Here is a 21187-nt window from a genome sequence, read left to right on the forward strand (position 1 = left end):
GTGAGGAGGTGCATTTCTGTCATGTACCTGGAAAAAGGAGAGTCAGAACTATTTGGGTTTTTTTTTTTAAAGGTTTTATTTATTTATTTGACAGAGAGAGAGAGAGCACAAGCAGGGGGAAGGGCAGAGGGAGAGGGAGGCAAGCAGACTCCCTGCTGAGCAGGGAACCCGATGCGGGGCTCGAACCCAGGACCCTGAGATCATGACCTGAGCCGAAGGCAGACGCTTAACCCACTGAGCCACCCAGGCGCCCCAGAAATATTTGGATAGAAGTACTAATGACAGCCACCTGCTCATGTGTCCACATGCACATAGGATCTTGAATGTAGTTTCAGCTCCTAGAGCAGGATTAAGATCCCACACTGGGTTGGTTCTCCAGCATCTGTTTTGCCTTAGGGCAGAGATTCTTAACCTGGGGACCCACAGACCCCCAAGAGTTACATGCAGACAGTTCAGGAGGCCTGTGGGAAAAAAATTACCTCTTTATGTCCATTATCCTCTAATTGAAAGGATGAGTGTAGGTGACAAGCCACAGAAGCAGAAGTGTTAGCAGTACTTGTGACTTATCAATAATTGAAATCACAGAGATTTACAGGGGCGCCTGGGTGGCTCTGTCGGTTAAGCGTCTGCCTTCGGCTCAGGTCATGATCTCGGGGTCCTGGGATCGAGCCCCACAGCAGGCTCCCTGCTCAGCAGAGAGTCTGCTTCTCCCTTTCCCTCTGCCACTCCCCCTGCTTTTGCTCTCTCTCAAATAAATAAAATCTTTTTTTAAAAAAAGAAATCACAGAGATTTACATATCACATGAGAACTGTTGCAGGGATCTTGACATTTCGTTTGCACTCTTGGAAAATTACAGCAATCATGAGAATTGCTGTTAGATCTTGTCATTTAAAAGGCATTAGCAAAGAAGCACATACGTCACCATATCACAATTTAAACAATATTTCGGTAACTGTATTTCAGTACAATTGTTTTCCTTTGTACGTCCACCTTATCTGAGGCATTTAAAAATAATATTCTGGAAAAGATCAGGAACTCCAGCGTCCCTAGCGGGTCACTTTCACATTAGGTCCCTGCCCTGTCTTCTTTCAACTCACCCTGTGTTGCCTCCATGGCAGGTCTGCCAAGCCTCATGGTTCAACTCTTAATCTATGACAGTATGGGGAGTTAAATAAAGCAGAAAACTTGGAAGCACGTTCGGAAGACTAGTGGGTACCACAGCACACTTGGGTGCTACTGAATGCCACTGGCCCAGGCTCTCTTATGTGTCACTGCATGGCAGAAATGTTGGTTTGACAAAGCCTGCCCCAGTTTACTGGTGCCTTGCTGGGGCCGATCCTTTCACCTCTCTGGGCCTCAGTTTCCCCATCTGTGCTATGAAGGGTTTGGACTAGATGGTCTTCTTAGGGCCTGTCCAGCTGTGACTGCCTGACTTTATGCTTCTGCACTACCCTCTTCCATGCCATCCCTAGAAAGAGGCCCAAGAGCACTAGGCACCCCTTGCCCTCGGCACCAGGTTGGAGAGGCCTCTCAGTGATTCCCTGCAATGTGGTAGAGGGGGAAAGGTGCTTTCTCCAACCCCCCAAATGCCACCCATAACCTTCCCTCCTTGCCTTTGCCCATACAGTTCCCTCTGTCCAGAACAGTCTCGCTGTGTCTGTCAAGGACACAACCCCAAGCCGGGCACCATGACAAAGCTGTCACGGGTTACTCTCTGAAACTCCCTTGGCACCAGGCTTGATGCACCTTTTACTGTGATCTTCTTATACGTATGTCTGCTGTCCCTAACTCCAGTGTGAACTCCTCCAGGCTGGACACAGCTTTCATTCTGCTCAGCATCCCCAGGGCCCAGCCCAGTTCCTTTGGGGTGGAGTGGGCACTAAGGAATCATTCCCCCTGGAGTCAAATCCTGGCTCTGAGAATTACTAACTGGGCTATTTTTCCCAAGTGACCACACCTCTGTGCCTTGATGTCCTCATTTATCAAATTAGGAAATAGTGCCTACTTCATGTAAAGGTTAGGGAACGAATACAAGTAGAGTGCTGGACACTTAAAACCATGAGTTAAAATTTTTGTGTAAAAACATTTACTGCGAGGGGCGCCTGGGTGGCTCATCAGTTAAGCATCTGCCTTCGGCTCAGGTCGTGATCCCCAGGGTCCTGGGATCCAGCCCCGCATCGGGCTCCCTGCTCAGCGGGGAGTCTGCTTCTCCCTCTCCCTCTGTGTGCTCTCTCTCTCTCTCTCTCTCAAATAAGTAAATAAAATCTAGAAAAAAAAAAACCACTTACTGTGCGCCAAGCTTGTAATCTTCATGACATACCTATGAAGTAGGTGTTATTCCGATGCTCCCCAACTCACAGATAGGGAAGCCGACACCAAGAGGTGTCAGGCTACTTGGCCCGGGGCAGAAGGAAAGCAAATGGCAAAGTGAGGATTCAAACCCAGGGTGAGTGGCCCCCAGGGCCCACGCGCTTAACCACTCGCTAACTACACTCCCTTGCCACCGCATTATCGTCTTTCTTCTACCCGCACAGACCAATCATAGGTGCAGAAAGAACTAGGTCAAATGGCAGGCTGCCTTCCTCTGGCTCGCTTTCTGCTGCTCCCAGGTGCTTGTGATTTGCAAGGCACACATTTTTGTTGCCTCTTCCCTCCGGTTGACTTTCACAGTCTGACCCTGCCGAGTCCCCGCGCCGCCCCCCCCCCCCCCCCCCATCGTGCCCTTGTATGCCCATCTGTGTTGCCCACCCAGTGGTCAGCAAGACAGTGAGCGAGATGAAGGAAGAAGAGTCCATCTGCTCCTTGTGGACAGACTGCTTAATGTGAGAAAAAGACTTGCCCACACATTTTTGGATTTTCATGAATTTCCCTCTCTTGGCTATAACATACGGTACTGTCAAGAGGACAAGTAAGTCAATCTGGGTCTCCAAGAGTGAGTCCTCTGGCCCATTGACATTCCCAGCCCAATCTCCCTGGTAGAACTACATAGATTGTTTGAGCTGCAATAAGCCCGAGGGATGTCCAAGTCTATTATTACACAGAGGGAGGAATCAGGACTCAGGAAAAGGAAGGGACTTGTCAAGGGTACATAGTAAGTGGTAAATAAATATCTGGAACAAGAGTGAAAAACTAATGATCCATATGCTTGAGAGGTGTGGAGACTATCTGAGATCATGGGGCCAAGTTGTCGCTTGTCCCAAGCGCTTCATGCAAACCCCACACTCTGAACTCAGTAGCACTTTTTGAGGGGGCAACATTTAAAAATACAAATGTCAGGACACAACTGCAGAGATTCTAACTTAATTTGTCTCAGAGGTGAAGCCCACACATTGGCGCATATATATATATATATTTTTTTTTTTTTTTAAGTTCCCAAGGTGATTCTAATAAGCAGCCAAGGTTGAGATCCACTGTTTTCCACCGATGCTTCTCAAACTTGACTGCACACTAAAACCCTCTAGAACACGTTTCGTTCCCTCTCTCTCTCTCTCTCTCTCACACACACACACCAATGCTTGGGTTTCACCCCCAGAGATTCTGATTAATCAGTCTGAAGTGGGGCCCAGACATCAGTGTTTATTTTCCAAAATGTGCCAGATGATTCTAGAACACAGCCAAGCTTCAAAACCAATATCCAGGGGCACCTGGGTGGCTCAGTCGTTAAGTGTCTGCCTTCGGCTCAGGTCATGATCCCAGGGTCCTGGGATCGAGTCCCACATCAGGCTCCCTGCTCAACAGGGAGCCTGCTTCTCTCTCTCTCTCTCTCTCTACTTCTGTCCCTCTCCACCGCTCATTCTCTCTCTCTCAAATAAATGAATAAAATCTTAAAAAAAAAAAAACCCAATATCCATTACCTGACACAGGGTAATTGAAAAGAAATAACTCCTAGTTTCTCTACCTTTGTAAGCTCCCTGAGGACAAAGAGTTTTGTCTGTCTTGTTCACTGCTGCATCCCTAGCCTAAAACAGTGCATGGTACATAGTAGGTGCTGAGAAAATATTTATCGAACGAACGAATAGTTTCACAGACTTTATAACCTTCTCACTCACCACCAAGGGCAAGTCAGTTATAATCTCTCTGGGTCTATTTTGTTCATTTCTCAAATAGGAGTAATAACTCACAGGGCTATCACGAGGACTGTATGAGATAACATATGTAAAAGTGCTTCAAAAATTAGGAAATGTAAAAATGCTAGCTAATTTCACAGAGAACATTTCAATTTCCTGCTTTCTCTCCCTGGCTCCCCCAAGAAATTTTAACTGTCTTTTTAGTACCACCAGATAGAGTCCTGCTGAATCTCCTGGGTCCCACTAGAAAACCTTCCATCTGATCTTATCCAAACCTCGGCTCCTCCCTGATGGTGGTAAAAACACAATCCTCTTGCTCCTGGCCTTCAGTACGACCTACTCCCCATTCATTGTCACGGGAACATGCATAGAGGTTCAAATTCTAGATCCGCAACTTACTCCACAACTCTTAGCCAAATTAGTTACTCTTCTCAGAGCCCGTTTCCTCACTGAGAAAATGGGGATAATAATGGTAACTATATCACAGAATTGTTGTGAGCAATAAATGAGTTAATGATTCACATATTGTCTGGCACACATGAGCTCTTAAAAAGAATATTAAAAGCCATGGCTTTTTGTCCAAACATTCTTTACTTTAAAAAGGGGGGGGGGTCCGTCTCAGTGCTAAAGTAAAGTGAAGTAATCTGTGACATTTGTCACATTTTCTGGTTATCTGGAGTTGATTTGGCTGGTCAAATGGAAGTGCGAAAACATGCTATTCCCTCTTCTTAGTCAGTCAGCAAATACGTATTGAGCACTTACTGCATACCAAGGCACTGAGGGAACACAAACATGGATAGGATACAGCCCCCACCCTTGAGGAGTCTGGTGAGGGACCTGAGCTCTTTTTTTTTTTTTTTTGATTTTTTTTTTTTATTTGAGAGAGAGAGACAGAGAGAATGAGCAGGGTGGAGGGGCAGAGGGAGAGGGAGAAGCAGACTCCCCGCTGAGCAGGGAGCCCAATGTGGGGCTCGATCCCAGGACCCCGGGATCATGACCTGAGCCGAAGGCAGATGCTTAACCCACTGAGCCACCCAGGTGCCCCGGACCTGAGCTCTTAAGAGAAAGGTTCTAGCCTAGGCACCACTGTCACTTTGGCAACAGTATATCCTGATTGCAAGCAAAAATATCTGGGAGCTAATAAACCATCTCTCGGCGTGTTCTGAGCTTCAGAGTGTTGCTGATGTCAGAAATTACAAAACAGCTGAGGGCATTAACTAGTTAACAGATTTACTAGATACCATGGAAATATTAAAATCAATACAAACACCTATTTCCTACAAGGCCACTCAGTCATTCAACAAACGTTTGCAGTGCGCCTACTTCCAAATTAGATGCTAGGGAAAGAAGGATGGTCAGCCGCTCTCCCTGTTCTCAAGGATGCTAATTCATAACATTTTGGGGGTGATTTTTGGTTTAGAAAGCCTTTCACACACAGGATTTCATTTGATCCTCCTGATGAATAGAAAACAGAGGCTCAAGGAGCTCCTGGGTGACTCAGTCGGTTGAGCATCTGCCTTTGGTTCAGGTCATGATCCTGGGGTCCTGGGATCGAGCCCTGCATCAGGCTCTCTGCTCAGCATGGAGTCTGCTTCTCTCCCTCCCTCTGCCTCCCCTTCCCCCCCTCCGCCCCCGTGCTCATTCTCTCAAATAAATAAATAAAATCTTAAAAAAAGAAAACAGAGGCTCAAATACTGGAATTGGGCTTATACCTAGGGCAAACTAAGCAAAGTACAGCAGGCTCATGATCAGCGCTTCTTTCTCTCTCTGAAGGCCTTTCACTAGCCCACAACAACCTAATGTAACTCTGATTTCCCTCTCGGTGGAGGAAACCCTTCAAACTCATCTAAACTTATCAGGATCCACAGACCACCGTAGGTCTATCTTGTTTCCAAATTCCCACAAATTTTAAGACAGGCTTTAAACTCTTCCAGGAAGAATGGTAACTTCTAGCTTCCAGTTCATCTTAGCCCAGGGATGGCCAGGCTGCTCCTGCAAGTTCCAAAGGGGGTCCTGTTACTTTCAAGAGGCGGTGAAGGGAAGGAAATAAAAATGAATTCAAGAAGAAGGGTCAACACATGTTTGGCAGTCTCTGCCTTAACTATCTCCTCCCAAGCTGGGCCACCTGCAGGAACCAAGGGTTACAAAAAGGAACAATGCACAGCAGAAGCACAGCAGGGGGAGTCAGAGAGGGTGGGCTATAAAGAGGAGGCACTGTTGAGTGGGAGTCTTGACAGATGAACAGGAACTTCCTGGAAGACAAGAGAGAAAAGGGCTATGGAAGCCCCCCCGCCCTTGCTGCTGTACTCTGTGCTTTTCACGTAGGACCCAGCAGCCTGCAGTGGGGTTGTCTCCTTCCACACCGTCTTCCCAACAAAATGTTAAGACTCAAGAAAAAAGGTAAGTCTCACCGACTCGGTGTTATTAATCCCTGGCACCGGGCCTGCCACAGTCTTAGTGCAATGAGCTGGGGAGGAATTAGCCCTTGAAGCGAGCTCTAAATCACCAGATTAGAGATAAACTGCTTTCCTTTATTAAAGAACATGAAAATTAAAAGGGAAAATATTCCAGCTATGCCCAAACCCACCATCGAAAAGCACAGTTCAGCAACACACGACAGTTTTTCAACAGCTAACTGAAGTGTGAGGTGACGTCCACATTTTCCCATGCAGCACCCAGAAGCACCGAGAGCCCTCCCAACAGACAGTGATTCCTAGCTGCTCCCCGTCGAGAGCAGACATTCAGCCTCGAGCCGCAGACAGGAGCAGCACAGCCCCCTCCAAGAGCAGACACCAGCCCGTGCATCTGGAGGGTAGACGTTTTGTCATCATAGAGAGAAACTCTGCCAGCAGGGATGTGGCACGGGTGGGGCTGGCAGCAGATGGGGGGAGTTAAAGTGGGTGGGGGTTCGGAGGGGGAGTCTATAAATTCCTCAAGCACGAGGTCTAGCTCTCACATGTATCTGTACACCCAGTGCCTGGCCCGGCCGTGGGCACCACAGGACTGCCTGCACTGTTAGGTGAGGTGTACGGTTAACGGGGCACCCTGCCACGGGCTCTCAAGTTAGGGACCACCCCCAGCCAAGCCCAGTGCCCTGTCTGAGGGCACACAGACAAAGGGCACCTTTATGTAATTACTGTGCCCAGGGAGGGCAGCTTTTAAAAACTGTTCCACCCAGAGGATGCTCTCGTTTTCAACAGAACCAGAACACATGACTTTTCCTAACTGCTATGCTCAGAGAATGTGCCTTTGTTCCTAAAAAGTGGAGGGAGGTTCCTTTAGGTTCCACCAAAGCGGGTGGGGTTTTTCTCAATGGTCCATCCAGAGAGGGCCCCCTTTCTGTCATCCCTTTTACCTGGAGGGGACACCGGTTTGCCATATATACCACCAGCTCCCACTGGCCTCTAGCAGAAGTCCAGTACATGTTTGCTGGGATGGCGAGAGTCCTCACCTTCACTCTCTCTTCCCCCTCCCTCACCACTTCCTCCCCACGTGCAGCAGAGAGTTTTGAAACTACAGGCACAAATGGAAAATGTCCGTGTAAGTCAATAATTCTTTCCTAAATCTACCGTTTTCATTAACTCAGAATTATGGGAAAAAAAGATTTCACTGTACTATTTCACAATGGGGAGTAAACTTACATAACTCCTTAATTCCAGGAGGTGATACAGGCTAGAAATTGGAATATGGTGATGCTCAGCTATACAGAATCCTCAAGATATGAGTCTCTCTTAATAGCAAAGTTTCCTGGGAGCTGGAGCTTCCCCACTTTTTAGTACTGAATTGTTTCTTCAATTTTCACCATTTTGAATGGAACTCTTCCTGAAAACACGCTCCTCAGCCTTCTTACACAGATTCCTTGGAAGAGGCTACTGCCTCTTTTTTTTTTTTTTAAGATTTTATTTATTTGAGAGAGAGAGCACGAATGGAGGGGGAGGGGGCGCAGAGGGAGAGGGAGAGAGAGAATCTCAAGCAGGCTCCAAACTGAGCATGAAGCCCGACTCGGGGCTCCATCCAAGGACCCTGAGATCATGACCTGAGCTGAAACCAAGAGTTGGATGCTTAACCGACCGTGCCACCCAGGCGCCCCACTGCTGCCTCTTCTTAATGCCTTGCTTGTCATCCTTGGCCTCAGTTACTGCTTGGGAGGTAAACCAGAGGAGTTGCCTTTAGCATCCTTCCCCTCTGATCACAGCAGGGAGGGGGATACTAAAAGTGCCCTCATGATTCTCCCCTCTCCCTTATCCCTCTTGTCCCAGCCACTTCCCCGGGGGCTGCCATTTCCCAGCCTAAGTGGTTGCCCCAGGACCCCAAAACAGCCACAGGAGAGGTTCTGAACTGGGAGTCACTGTAGTCACCAACCCTGGAGATGCCTTTGGACCAGTCCTCTTCCTTTCTCTGGGCAGCTGTTGGCCTAGATGCACTTTCCAGAACTCTATTTCTTGGGATCATGAAGGGGAAAAAAAAAAACAAACTTGAAGATAAATACTTTTTCTTTAAATTGCATTTCTTAAAGCAGATAGTGGGTTTAAAAAATGCTAAACACATCGGAACAGCTGCTCTCCCTATTATGCGCTATTATTAACACAATAATCTATCTGCACGAGATCGTGTGCCGTATCAGAGAATGTGGAAAAGCATGGAGTCAGATCTAGACATTGATTCAGAGGCAACCATTTCAACTCCTATTTGTGATTTCTGGCATAGCGTAGTTTGGAAACTACGTATTTTTTAAATATAAAAAAGTGGAAGTTTCTTTCCTCTTCCCTGCACTCCAACAACCCTGTGTATAGGAGACGCTATACTCTTTTGCAAAGAGAAGTAACTTCGGGTTGACCTGACATAGGGATCCAACCCAGTAACATCATGTGTCGTATTAAGTGGCTGCAACATAAGAAAACAAAAGTACCATTCTTGTCTAAAATGTTAGTGGTTTGGGGGGCACCTGGGTGGCTCAGTCAGTTAAGCATCTGCCTTTGGCTCAGGTCCTGATCCCAGGGTCCTGGGATCGAGTCCCGCATTGGGCTCCCTGCTCAGCAGAGGGCCTGCTTCTCCCTCTCCCTCTGCCTGCCACTCCCCCTGCTTGTGCGCTCTTGCTCTCTCTCTGACAAATAAATAAAATCTTTAATAAAAATAAAAAAATAAAATGTTAGTGGTTTTTGATGACATGTTAATAACCAAAAAATGTACAATGAAACATGATTTACTTTACCTTAACATATATTTATTCTTTTCATTAATAAAATAAAAAGGCTTCATTTTTTCAATTTCTTTCATTGTCTTATAAAGTTAAAAAATATATTACCTAAAGGTATTTTTACTGCTCACCACTAATTCATCCGTGAGACCATTTTCTGTCACTTAATTTAACCTAAACCTGCATTGTAGTTCATGCTCAATATCCATAAATATATTGTAAATTTTCAAGGACTATGTGGTCAAATAAATTTGAGAAGCTCCGGCCTGGGTTTCTTCCAGTTTTAGCCATCTATATACCATAACAGTGTTTCCCAACCCTGGCTGCACATCAGAACCACCTTGGGATCTCAAAAATCCTAGTTCCTCGTTCTCATCACCCAGAAATTCTGGCTTTCCTGGTATGGGTTGGGGCCACGCATTAGTAATTTGTTTAAGCTCCCCAGGTAATTTGGATTTGCAGCCAGGGTCTATATTTCTGGCCGTAATTAAAAAATGGAAAAAATTGCAATCAGCCAAGCAGTGTGAAAGATTCTACCCAGGGAGGTGACTGAAGTTCCTGGTGGCTTGGCCATGTTGTAGACACTACCGAGGAGGTACGTCCATGACCTTGAAGCTGCCCGGTCATGAGATAGGGCTTACTCATTCCAAATCCATGCCGGTAAGAGTTAGGCCTGTTGGACCCTCGGGCAAACTGCCAAATACGTCACTGAAACCACCTTAGGTCCCATAAGTTTCTTGTGAGAAGGTGTTCCTTCACCCATAAAGCAAGCTGGTTCTGTATAACTGGTGAGTAAAGCCAGGAGCCACGCGGACATCCCAAGGGAAGAGGTGAACAGAGCCAGCAGGACACTTGGCTAACAGCTCTGCCCAAGGCAGGGGACGCTGCCTAGCTGCGCGGCCCGCATCCGTCCTCTGCTGCTTCATTAGAACCCCTCGTTGGCATCCCAGCCTGGCAGGTCCTGTGGTCAGCCAGCACCACATATTCTCAGTGACAATAAACATCTCATAGCTGCCAGGACTCTCAGTGGTGCCTCGGCTTCGGTTCCAAAGAATGTTTTCCCTCTTGGATGGCAAGGCAGTGAACAGATGTCAGTGGGGGAGAATGAAAGGAGGGGTCAAAGGAAAGGAAAATCCTCGGGTTGGGAGAGATGAGCTGACAGCCTCAAAAGCTAGATGCTGTTCTTCCGTGGGCACACAGGCATTCTTTACATATTCTGGAAAAGGGAAGAATGGCTGCAATTCCGAGCTGTCTAGGAAATATTCTTATGATAACTTCATCTTGACAGTACCCCCATCCATGGATTTCAAACAGCTTCATGGAACGTTAGCTTCGTAAGTTAGTATTTAGTGATCATGTGTGTGATCGTGGTGTATGCACCAGGAATTTTACCTACGTTATTTTGGATCCTCACGACAACCCTCGGAACTGGGTAGCATTAACCCCTTTTACAGATGAGGGAGCGTGGCTCAGAGAAACCAGAGTCAGCTAGTAAGTACGAGGCAAGTGGGACTTAAACCACAGCTGCTGCTTCCAAATCCCAAGATCCTCTTCCTTAACATGTCACTCACTGCGGTTTTTTTTTCTTACTTACTAAAAGTAATACACGTTCTGGATGCCTGGGTGGCTCAATCGGTGAAATGTCTGCCTTCGGCTCAGGTCATGATCCTGGGATCGAGTCTCGCGTCGGGCTCTCTGCTCAGCGGGGAGCCCGCTTCTCCCTCTTCCTGCCACTCCCCCTGCTTGTGCCCCCTCTCTCTCTGACAAATAAATAAATAAAATCTTTTTAAAAGAAAGTAACACACATTCATTTAGGACATTTGGGAAAATGCAGGAAGGTATAAGAAAAAAAATTACACCCACTCTCATAATCTCATAAAGATAACCACTGTTCCTCATGTTATCATCATTATCACCCTGAGATTAGCATTGTTAACATGAGGGCATATGCCCCTCCAGTTTCTTTTCCATATACATATGCTTTATTTTTGGAGAATACTGTACATGCCTATTTTGGATAGTATAGTACATGCGACTTTATGCCCGGCCTTTCCATTTAGCACTATCACTATATATTTGGGGGTTTTTTTGTTTGTTTTCTTTTAAGATTTATTTATTTATTTGAGAGAGAGAGCAAGAGCATAAGCACGTGAGTGGGGGGAAGTGCAGAGGGGAGAGATAGAGAGAGAATCATAAGCAGACTCCCCACTGAGTGCGGAGCCCACTCGGGGCTCGATCCCATGACCATGAGATCACCACCCGAGCGGCAACCAAGGGTCCAACGTGTAACCAACTGCACCACCACCCAGGCGCCCCATGGCTCCACATTTGTTTTAAGCCTGAATTTTCTTAGCTGTCTAGTATTCTATCATACAGACCTGTCCAAATTTAGAATAACTACGCCCCTATTGTTGAATGTTTAAGTTCTTTTCTTTTTTTTTTTTTTTTCAGTGAACATAAATAACCAACAGATGCAGGGAGCTTCCTCAAACATTTTTCCCAGAATTCTGAGAGCGTCGGGTCCCGGAAGTGGAATTATGGGATCAGGAGGGATAAGAGTTACACAAGGCCAGGGTGGGAGTTGCTGACAACTGTGATACATGGCTTCCCCCAAGAGCAGAGAGAACCCGAGGCCTGTTGATAAAGGAGACCCCACTCGCTCCCCTCGGGGCCGGCTAGTGAGGGAGGATAATATGAGTTTGGCTGTTTTGAAGATACTGGGAGTCTGACTATAAATTGCCAGGCAGTTAATTATGCTCGTTCTCCGAAACCAATTTCAGTCAAAATAAAAACAGCTGAATCATTTTTTCACCTCATCTCCTCTTTGAGCCCATTTCCCAAAGAAAAATGTATTCTTCTGATTTTCCCACTGGATGAATCACAGGCCATTCTTTCTTTTTTTTTTTTAAAGATTTTATTTATTTATTTGACAGAGAAAGACACACAGAGAGGGAACACAAGCGGGGGGGAATGGGAGAGGGAGAAGCAGGCTCCCCACTGAGCAGGGAGCCCCATGCGGGGCTCGATCCCAGGACCCTGGGATCATGACCTGAGCTGAAGGCAGGTGCTTAACGACTGAGCCACCCAGGCGTCCCGTCACAGGCCATTCTGAGAATCTATGCTATTTAAAAAGAAAAAAATAAAAGATACGGTCAAACCTCCCATGTCCTCACTCACAAAAAAAAAGAAGAGGCCACGTAGACTCGGGTTTTTTCTCCCTCTTTCTTATCTCACTAAGGCTGGCCTGGACTTCTTTGGGGGACCCAGGACCTGACTCTGCAAAGCAGGTCTCATCGGCCCAAGGACAGTGAAAACTTGAACGCAGATCAAGAAAATCTGCAGTTGTTACTCTTACAACTTCACTTTAACCTTCCCAAGACTCTAGTATCCAGCTCCTTGGCCAGCGAACAGGACGTGAGGGCTTCCCCGCCCCACCTCCCCACTGAGGACTCATTCTGAGTCAAGAGGCGCTTTGCACCCTCTCCTCCTGAATCACTTGAGTTCCTCACCGGCCCCCTCACATATCCTGGGCCTTGCACCCAGCTACTTCCTGCACCAGGAATTCCCTCCTCCCCCTTCTTCAACTGGCCCGCTCCAGATCACCCTTCAGAACTCAGACATCGCATCGTCCTGAAGGCTTTTACAAGCCTCCAGGCTGAGTCAGGTGCACCTCCTCTGCATCCCCTTGACCCCCCAGGCTCGCCTCCACAGCAGTACAATGATTCAGTGTTCTCCATGCCGGACTGTAGGGCTGCATTCCAGTGGGCTGTATGTCCCCAGAAACTGGCATGGGGCCAGGCCCAGAATCAGGTGCTCAATAAATATGTGATGGCTCAGGGTGCCTGGGTGCCTCAGGTCATGATCCCAGGGTCCTGGGATCGAGCCCCATGTAGGGCTCCCTGCTCAGTGGGGAGTCTGCGTGTCCCTCTCCCTCTGCCCCTCCCCCTGCTCGTTCTCTCTCTCCCTCTCTCTCTCAAATAAATAAATAAAATCTTAAAAAAAAATAAGTAAATACGTGATGGTTAGAAAAAAGGGATGAATTGAACTTAAGAGGCATTTATTAAGTGCTTGTTAGATGCCGAGCACTATTTTAGGGGCTGGAGAAACAGCAGTAAAAAAAGATGAAGATCTTGGGGCCCCTGGGTGGCACAGTCGGTTAAGCGTCTGACTCTTGGTTTCGGCTCAGGTCCTGGTCTCGGGGTCATGGGATCGAGCCCCGCGTCGGGCTCCAAGCTCAGCAAGGAGTCTGCTAAAGTTTCTCTCTCCCTCTCCCTCTGCCCCTCCCCGTGCACACTCTCTCTTTCTCAAATAAATAAATAAATTTTTTAAAAAGCAGATGAAGATCTCTGTCCTCGAGGGGCTCACTTTCTATTGAGGGGCTTACACTTTAGAGAGTGAGGAACAGAGAGCTGCCCAATTGCTCAAACCTCCCAAGTTAAAAGACTGATGCCTAGTGGTCTTGAGGCATGTTCAGACCCACTGCCTCGCACACAGAGCGCCCTGCTGCAAGCCTACTTGTGCAAACACTTGTTAACACACCTCCTGTTTGTGGCATTATTAATGTCACATTGTCCATTCAGATATTACCATCCTGGGCACTCTAACTTGAAAACTTCAATGAGAGCTGATCGGAGTGAAATCATGCAATTCTGTGGAGCAAGAAAGTGCTGACAGCTTGAACCATCAAGGTGAGGCTAGTGGCTTCCAACTGAAGAGAAGACGACTCTAGAGGGCCATGGAGTTATCAAAAGTCTGTGAGTCTGCAGATCCACCAAGTGTTGTCCACCTACTGAATAAGCACTACTCTGCCTATGTGGAAAGATAGGTCATCAATTTTAAGTCTTCGAATTCATGTAAAAGCACTGCTGAATTCACAGTAGCAGTCTGTCATTGTTTGGTTTTTATTTTTATTTTTTTAAAGATTTTATTTATTTATGTGTCAGAGAGAGAGAGAGAGAGCACAAGCAGGGGGAGCGGCACGCAGAGGCAGAAGCAGGCTCTCCGCCGAACAAGGAGCCTGATGTGGGGCTCGATCCCAGGACCCTGGGATCACGACCTGAGCAGAAGGCAGGCACTTAACCAACTGAGCCACCGAGGCGTCCTTGTCATTGTTTGGTTTTTATTTTTGTTTTTACCATAGGGGATTCTAAAAGTCCAAGTTCCATTCCTGGACCCTAAACCAGACTGGATGGAAAATCCTCTGGGGTGTGAACTGGGGTCCTGGTTCTGGCTATCAGCTCTCCCCCACCTGGAGAAGGAGAGGACCTGATGCCCTGGCACCACACACTAGGAAATGAGATGGCACCCACCCCTGCAGTGGGAGCTCTTTTTTTTTTTTTTGAGACAGAGAGAGGGAGAGCGAGAGAATCTTAAGCAGACTCCATGCTGAGCGTGGAGCCCGACTCAGGGCTCGATCTCACGACCCTGAGATCATGACCTGAGCCGAAATCAAGAGCCGGACACTTCACTGACAGAGCCACCCAGGTGCCCCCAGTGGGAGCTCTTTAAAGGGAGAGACTGGGTCTTATTTACCTCCAAGTCTTTAGCACTCAGCGCAAGGGTGAGAAGGGGAAAGGTGATGGGACCCAGACAAAGTTGTGTCCTCTTTTGCAAGGCTGCAAGGTAATGATCTGAGGATAAGATGACTTGAGGCCTCCAGAAAGGGCATATAGAGCAGCAAAGCTAGTGAGCCTGTTAAGCTGCTTAAGCTTTGAAGAATAATAAATCCATACCTTGGAAACATGTATGCTAAATACATTTTTGGTAATAATTTTACTTTCTCATTCCTTGGTTTTTAATAAAAGTGCCTTTGGAAATGCCAACCAGTCTCTGCTATAATAATAGAAAATAGGCATGATGTGGGTGAGTGACAAGGAGTGTCCACAATTGGTTTTAAAAGCTGGAAGGGAAAATAGCAAGTATAAAGAGGACAGAAGGATTATGAGTGACAGAGCCCCACTGGAAAGGTGACCTTCAGAAGACCGTGTCGGGGTCACTGGCCCAGCTACCCCTTCCCACCTGAAGCTTCTTTTTCTAAGCTATTTCCCACTCAAAGCTTAAAGGAGACTATGTTTTAACAAGGGAGCCTGTTGCCTCACATCTATTCCCTACATGATGCAAGGCTGACCTTCCTTCTTCCTCTCCACCTCCAGTTCACCCACCAAGTCCCAACTACAGAAACCACAGGGAGCCTGTTCTTTAGAGCATCTCTCAGTTTGCAAAGGTAACAGGAGTCATTCGTTATCCTGGACAAGTTCCAGCTGAAAAAACTGGCAGGGCGCTGACTCTCAGGGAACAACTGAGTTTGAACTTAGCAGCACACAGCACTGGCTTCGGTGTCAGGAGGCCCGGCTTCTAGATCAAGGCTTCCTGCCATTTATCTGCTGTGTGACCTAGCGGGTGCCACATTCCTCAAAGGGGAGATTAAGTATATGCTTAGGCCACCAGCAACAGGAGTACAAAAGAGAGAATGGAAAACATCCATAAGCCATTTTAATTTCAACATACATGTGGAAGGAACTCCGAGTGATCTCAAAAAATAACATTTTATTTATTTTTTTTAAGTAGGCTCCATGCCCAACATGGGGCTCGACGTGGGGCTTGATGTGGGGCTCGAACTCACAACCGTGAGATCAAGACCTGAGCCGAGATCAAGAGTCGGGCACTCACCCGACTGAGCCAGCCAGGCGCCCCCCAAAATCACATTTTATCGGAAGGTTTAGAATTGCTTTCATTTGGAATTCCATATGGGGAGACACTATGATCTTTTCAGCACTTAGGGTTACTAACGGTCTTGATCCAGCTGGGTACAAGTCCGTTCCTTTTTCTGGGCCTCAGCAGTCAAGTGTTAGGACACCCACAACGGTCAATGACCGAGTTTTTGATGCCACATGGTATAAACCCACTCCACCCAAACCAGACAAGTACGGGGACAGACGATGAAATTCACCACTCTCCTCCTGACACCTAATCAACGGCGTAAAGGTCGAAGTTGAGCCCAAGAGCCATAACTTGAATCTTCTCCTATTACTCCACTAGTCCGTCATCCTGACGCTTTTATCACCTTAGCTGCTCATGTGTCTTAAAAAAAGGAGAAGATTAAGTTCCGTGTTTCTAAAGTGGAGGAAATTCTAGTGGACATTTTGGTGTCCAAATTTCCAGGGAAGTTGTTTTCAGCACACAGAAACATCACGAAGCAGACCAGGAATTTCATGGTATTTAAAAGAAAATGGGCTTGCCCCACTCTGACAAGCCACTGTCCCGAGGGTGTCTGGGGATGACAGGTAGGACAGAGACAAAGTGAGCTCTGGCAAAGTGCCTGTTCCAAGTGCCCAAAGATCCCCCTGCTCTATCCAACTCAAGCAGGCCATATCCTGTCCTCAGTAGCAATGACGATCAGGTTCAGAGTCCATGACACCTCATCGAATGGGAATCTCGCTGCAGTCTGAAGGTGCAGCTTTCATTTTTCTCATTTCCATGTAGATTTACAACAGTCTCCCCTCACCCTGGAATTATGATTTAGACATAAATAAACCAGCTGTCCTTTCTGATTTGGAGCCAAAGTTGCCACAAAGCTGGAAAACCAAGAGGCAGGAATTTTACATAAAGATGAAGAGGGAGTTTCCACCATCGCCCCAACTGGCTGTATTCAAGCCAAAATAATTGCAAGAAGGAAGAGAGCATCTTTCCCATAGGAAGTTCATAGGCTAGTGTAAAACGATAGCTCCCCAGTGTTACTAAACATACCTAGATTTATCTAGTGCTTTGGTGACTTCCTTGCTCACTCAGGAGATATTATACCTCTAGGCCAACAGCTGATTGCTTTTGTAATTATCATCTAAGCACCTACAAACATTAAATAGATCTCTGAGGGAGGAATTGGAAAGCTTGGATTCCCTCAGCATATGGCAGCATGCACGGAGCTATTTCCCTCTGGCTTTGACCATGCCATTCTTGAGATGAAGAGCACAGAGTACAGGACACAAATGCAGTAAAACAGGGCCCATTCAAAGCCAGATGCGAGGAGAGACTCCAGTTCTAGGCAGGGCCACGCCAAGGGTGTGGCAAAAGCCACAGATCCATAACCCGAGGAGCCTGGTGCAATCCTTTAGCACGCCCTCTCCTCCTTCCAACCCCCATCCCCCACCTCACGCCGCCGGTCACAAGAGCTTCTAGGGCAGTCTCAAAGGGGTTCAAGTTACCAAAGAACAGCCTTCAGTGGAGGAGGACGTGTTGCCAAGCAACCAGCCCAGCCCAGTCCCACCCCTGTAACCTTGAAGATGGTGGGGCTGTGACCCCTGGCTGTATAGAGGAGCACCTCGGACTGCCTCAGCATCAACTTTCTCCTCCTCCATCTCTTTCTCCTCTCCCTGCCCTCCGCCTGCTACCTCCCAGGGCCCCCAGTAGAAGCACGGGGTCTGGTCTCTGCAAGCTTGAAGGCTCGGGGCCAGTCTGACTTGCCATTGCTCCCGTAGGTGGCGGCCAAGCTGTCCCTGCAGGGAGCCTACAAGCTGCTGGCCTGTCAGGTGCCATTCACTCCGGTTAGGTGGCTTCCAAACCTTCCTCCCTCCTTCCCAGGTCTTGCTTGCCCCCATGGTCAAAGAAATAGCTAAAGGAAGAATTTGGGGGGGAAATTCAGCCAGATGGAAGATACATAGGGTAAAATGCCGACCACCGGCAAGATGGTCAGTAAAGGAGTAGGAGTGCTAGGAGCGAAGGTGCCAGGAAGAAAAGAAGAACAAGAGCGGGCAATGGTAAAAATTTTTTTTAAAAAAGGGGGGGTGGATATTTACTTGGGGTCAAAATATAATATGTAGCCTGCTGAACACCTTGTTGGAGCTTACACCCGAGCGATGGAGGGGGTGGCCAGATGGCGCACTGATTACCCTCCCCAACTCTCCTTGCATTTGGCACTTACACTCAGATCATTGCCGAGAAGGCCTAATTGAAGTGATACGCAGTCAAAGCACCTGAAGGGAAAAGTGTGCAGTGGGAACCTCGAGGGGAAGCTAGGGTAGGGCATCAGACGGGAAAATGGAAAGCCAGAACTTCTTGAAAAATTAAGGTAGCTGCGTTCCATTTGTGCAGCAGACTCCTCAGCGCCTCTGAGCCAAGGCAAGTGGATACACCAAAGAGGCGAGACAGCCACTCTCCTGGCTCCTGTGAATTTCAAAGAAACCAAACTAATGCAATCTCTCCTCAGAATTGCTCTCTTCCTCGAAAAGATATCCATTGCACAAAGCCATCTCCTTCTAAACCAGCAGGTTACCGGGAAAGGGCTAGCTAGGTCCCAAGGTGACTTGGTGAAGCCATGCCTTCCCGCATGTGGAAAGGGCTCCCCGATTCAGTGGACGATTCAGTGGACAGAAAGGTCCCAGTTAGAAAAGCAGAGCCTCTTTTCTGTCCTCATCTTACCCTGCTGAACTCAGTAGGGGGCTCTCTTTAAGCTGTGTGGGGATTCTGAAAACTCCTTGAGTTGACTTATCAAATTTCTCCTAGGCTAATCCTGGTAGTCAGCGGGACCCCCGCGGGGGGTGGGGGGAATCAACAGTGACCTTCTTACCCTCTTTGTCAACTGAGAACTAACCAGACCTAGGGCCCCAGCTTTCTTGGTCCCCTGCCATGCAGAGGTTTCTGGTCCTAGGTCTACATTCCATCTGGCAGTCATCTGTGTCTTCCACCTTCCTGTTCACACATAACCCAGTTCATTTTTCTCCACTAGTGACCTCCACCATCTACCTCAGAAGGCCCAGACCTCTCTGAAGAGGGGATCCCAGGGCCTCTGACTCCTGTCCTACCGGAAAGGGTCGGGGCAAGGTGGTGCCTGCAACGGAGAGGGGCTGGCCCTGCCAATCCTGCCCCAAGGCAGCTGGAGTCTTGCACTCAAAAGTCAGCCCCGTAGCCACTTTCTGCCTCCATCTGAAACTTTCTGGTCACACTGCTCCTTCTCTCCCCTTTCTGGGGCTGCCAATTGGCCTCGGCACCTGGCACGCCCCAGCTGTGGTCCGCATTTCCAGCACATTCAGTCCCCTTGCTTTCAGCACAAGTGCCACGCTCTAAAAGAGCAGTGCCTTTCCACGGAGTGAGGATTCCCCATTCAAAGTGCCCGAGTCCCAGGTAGTAAGGGTCAAAGGCTCGCGCTGCCCTGCCACCCTCTCACGGGGTCCTGCGTCCTCAGCCAGGGCACCACTGGGTTTCTCAGGCATGGCTAATTCCTAAACGAATCATGAAACTGGTGACAGTCCCGTTAAGCGGGCCTCTCCGGCAAATCTGTGCAGCCAGACCCTAGGGGTAGTACGGGTCAGCGAAGGCGGCGGCAGTCTCTCCTTCCCGCCACACCCCTGTGGCCACTCCCGGCGCAGCGAGCCCGAAATCGCCGGGAGAAGCAGGCGGCGGGGCGCTCCCACACTCCGCTGAGGGCGAGCCGCGAACACGCCGCGGCGCGAAGTTGCACAGGTTTAAATCCACTAGGCACCGCCACCAAGCTGCCGCCGCCGCGTCGGTGGCCAGCGGCTCGGGCGCGCTTTCCGAAGCGGCCGAGCTCCGGGACTGGAGCAGAGACGCCCGCGGAGCGACCATTTGGTTCTCCCGACGCCGCGGAGACGGGGACGCCGCGGGCCTGGGGACGGCGCCGAAGCCGTCCCGGACCCGGTGGCTCCCGGGAGCCCCGCAGGTTTCCGCCCCCCCTCCCCCGCCTTCCTCCCCCGGATCCCCAGAAAGCGGCCGCGCACCCCAGGGCCGGGAGCCCCGAAAGCACCGGGTCACTCAGGACGGCGCGGCCGGCTCCAGGGGCAGGAAGTTCCAGAAGGAGAGCGGCGGGTGGGGAGTCAGGGAAACGGGATCCCCTCACTCCCGGAGGGGAAGGGAGGGAAGGGAGGAGGAGGGGCACGGAGGGCCGGGGAGGGGGTGGGGTGGGGTGGGCGCCGAGCCGGGAGCCCACTGGCGCCCCCAGAGGCGGGGTAGACGCGGGGCCGAGAGCGGCCCGGGCGCGGTTTACCTAGCTCCTCCTCGTCGTCCTCCGGGCCGAGCAGGCGGCAGGGCAGGCGGCGGCGGAGGCGCACGGTGCGCCGGCACAGGCTGTCGGTGCGGCGCCCCAGGGCCAGCAGGTGCCCCTCGAGGTCCTCGAGCAGAGCCAGCGAGTGGCCGCAGAGGTCGGCGAGCTGCCGGAGCAGGCTGAGCGCGGCCAGGTGGCTCACGTCGCGGAGCTCGGCGAGCGGCTGCGGCGGGTTGCGCGGGCACAGGCGCTGGGGCACCACCGTGCGCCTGTAGAACGGCATTCCGGGCGCGGGCGCGGGGAACCAGCCTGGCGGCGCCCCTGACCCGAGCGCCCCTGAGCGGCGGCCCCGGCTCCGGGTGTAGCAGGCCCCGGGCGCGGGCCCGCGAGCGGGCGGGCGCCGAAGACGCCAGGCGGGTGGGCGGGCTGCCGGGTTCCCAGCCTGGAGCGCCGCTCCCCCCGGGGCTGCACACTCGCCGGAGCCACCCGTCCCTCTGACTCTGGTTCGCCGGGCTCCTCCTCCTCCTCCCCGCCTTTCTCCACCTCCTCCTCCCTGGCTCTGCTACTTCGGGATCCCCCCACCCACCTTTTTTTTTTTTTTCTTTTGCGGTCAGAGATTCGCAGATTAACGCTTGATCCGGGAGAGGAGGGAAAGGGAAGTAGGAGTAAAGAGAGCGAGCTGGAGCGTGAAAGAAGGAATGTCTGCGTGAGGGGTGTGTGTGTGTGTGTGTGTGTGTGTGTGTGTGTGTGATGTTCGGTACGGTCTGTGTGCCCGCGTCCTCCTGCGGAGCTCGAGTCTCGGTACTGATGGTTAAAAGTTGTGTTCTGCTTTGTTTCTGTAACTTAAACTTTTCCTTCATAAATAATAAAAATTCAAGCGCACCCGCGCCCACATCAGCAAGTAACCGGTGGAGACCCACCGGTTAGTC

The 21187-nt window shown here is 49.6% G+C and overlaps 1 protein-coding gene across 1 annotated transcript in view; it reads right to left on the bottom strand.

Moving 5' to 3' along the window:
• The window catches only part of NHSL2 (NHS like 2), a 246412-nt gene extending 225871 nt beyond the window's left edge, over positions 1–20541 (bottom strand). The window contains exon 1 of the mRNA XM_044911794.1: positions 20262–20541. Within this exon, the coding sequence (XP_044767729.1) occupies positions 20262–20541 (280 nt within the window). The remainder of the gene's footprint in view (positions 1–20261) is intronic.
• Between the last annotated feature and the right edge of the window lie 646 nt (positions 20542–21187).

This window comes from Neomonachus schauinslandi, chromosome X (assembly GCF_002201575.2).
Source record: "Neomonachus schauinslandi chromosome X, ASM220157v2, whole genome shotgun sequence".
NCBI classification, from domain to species: Eukaryota; Metazoa; Chordata; class Mammalia; order Carnivora; family Phocidae; genus Neomonachus; species Neomonachus schauinslandi.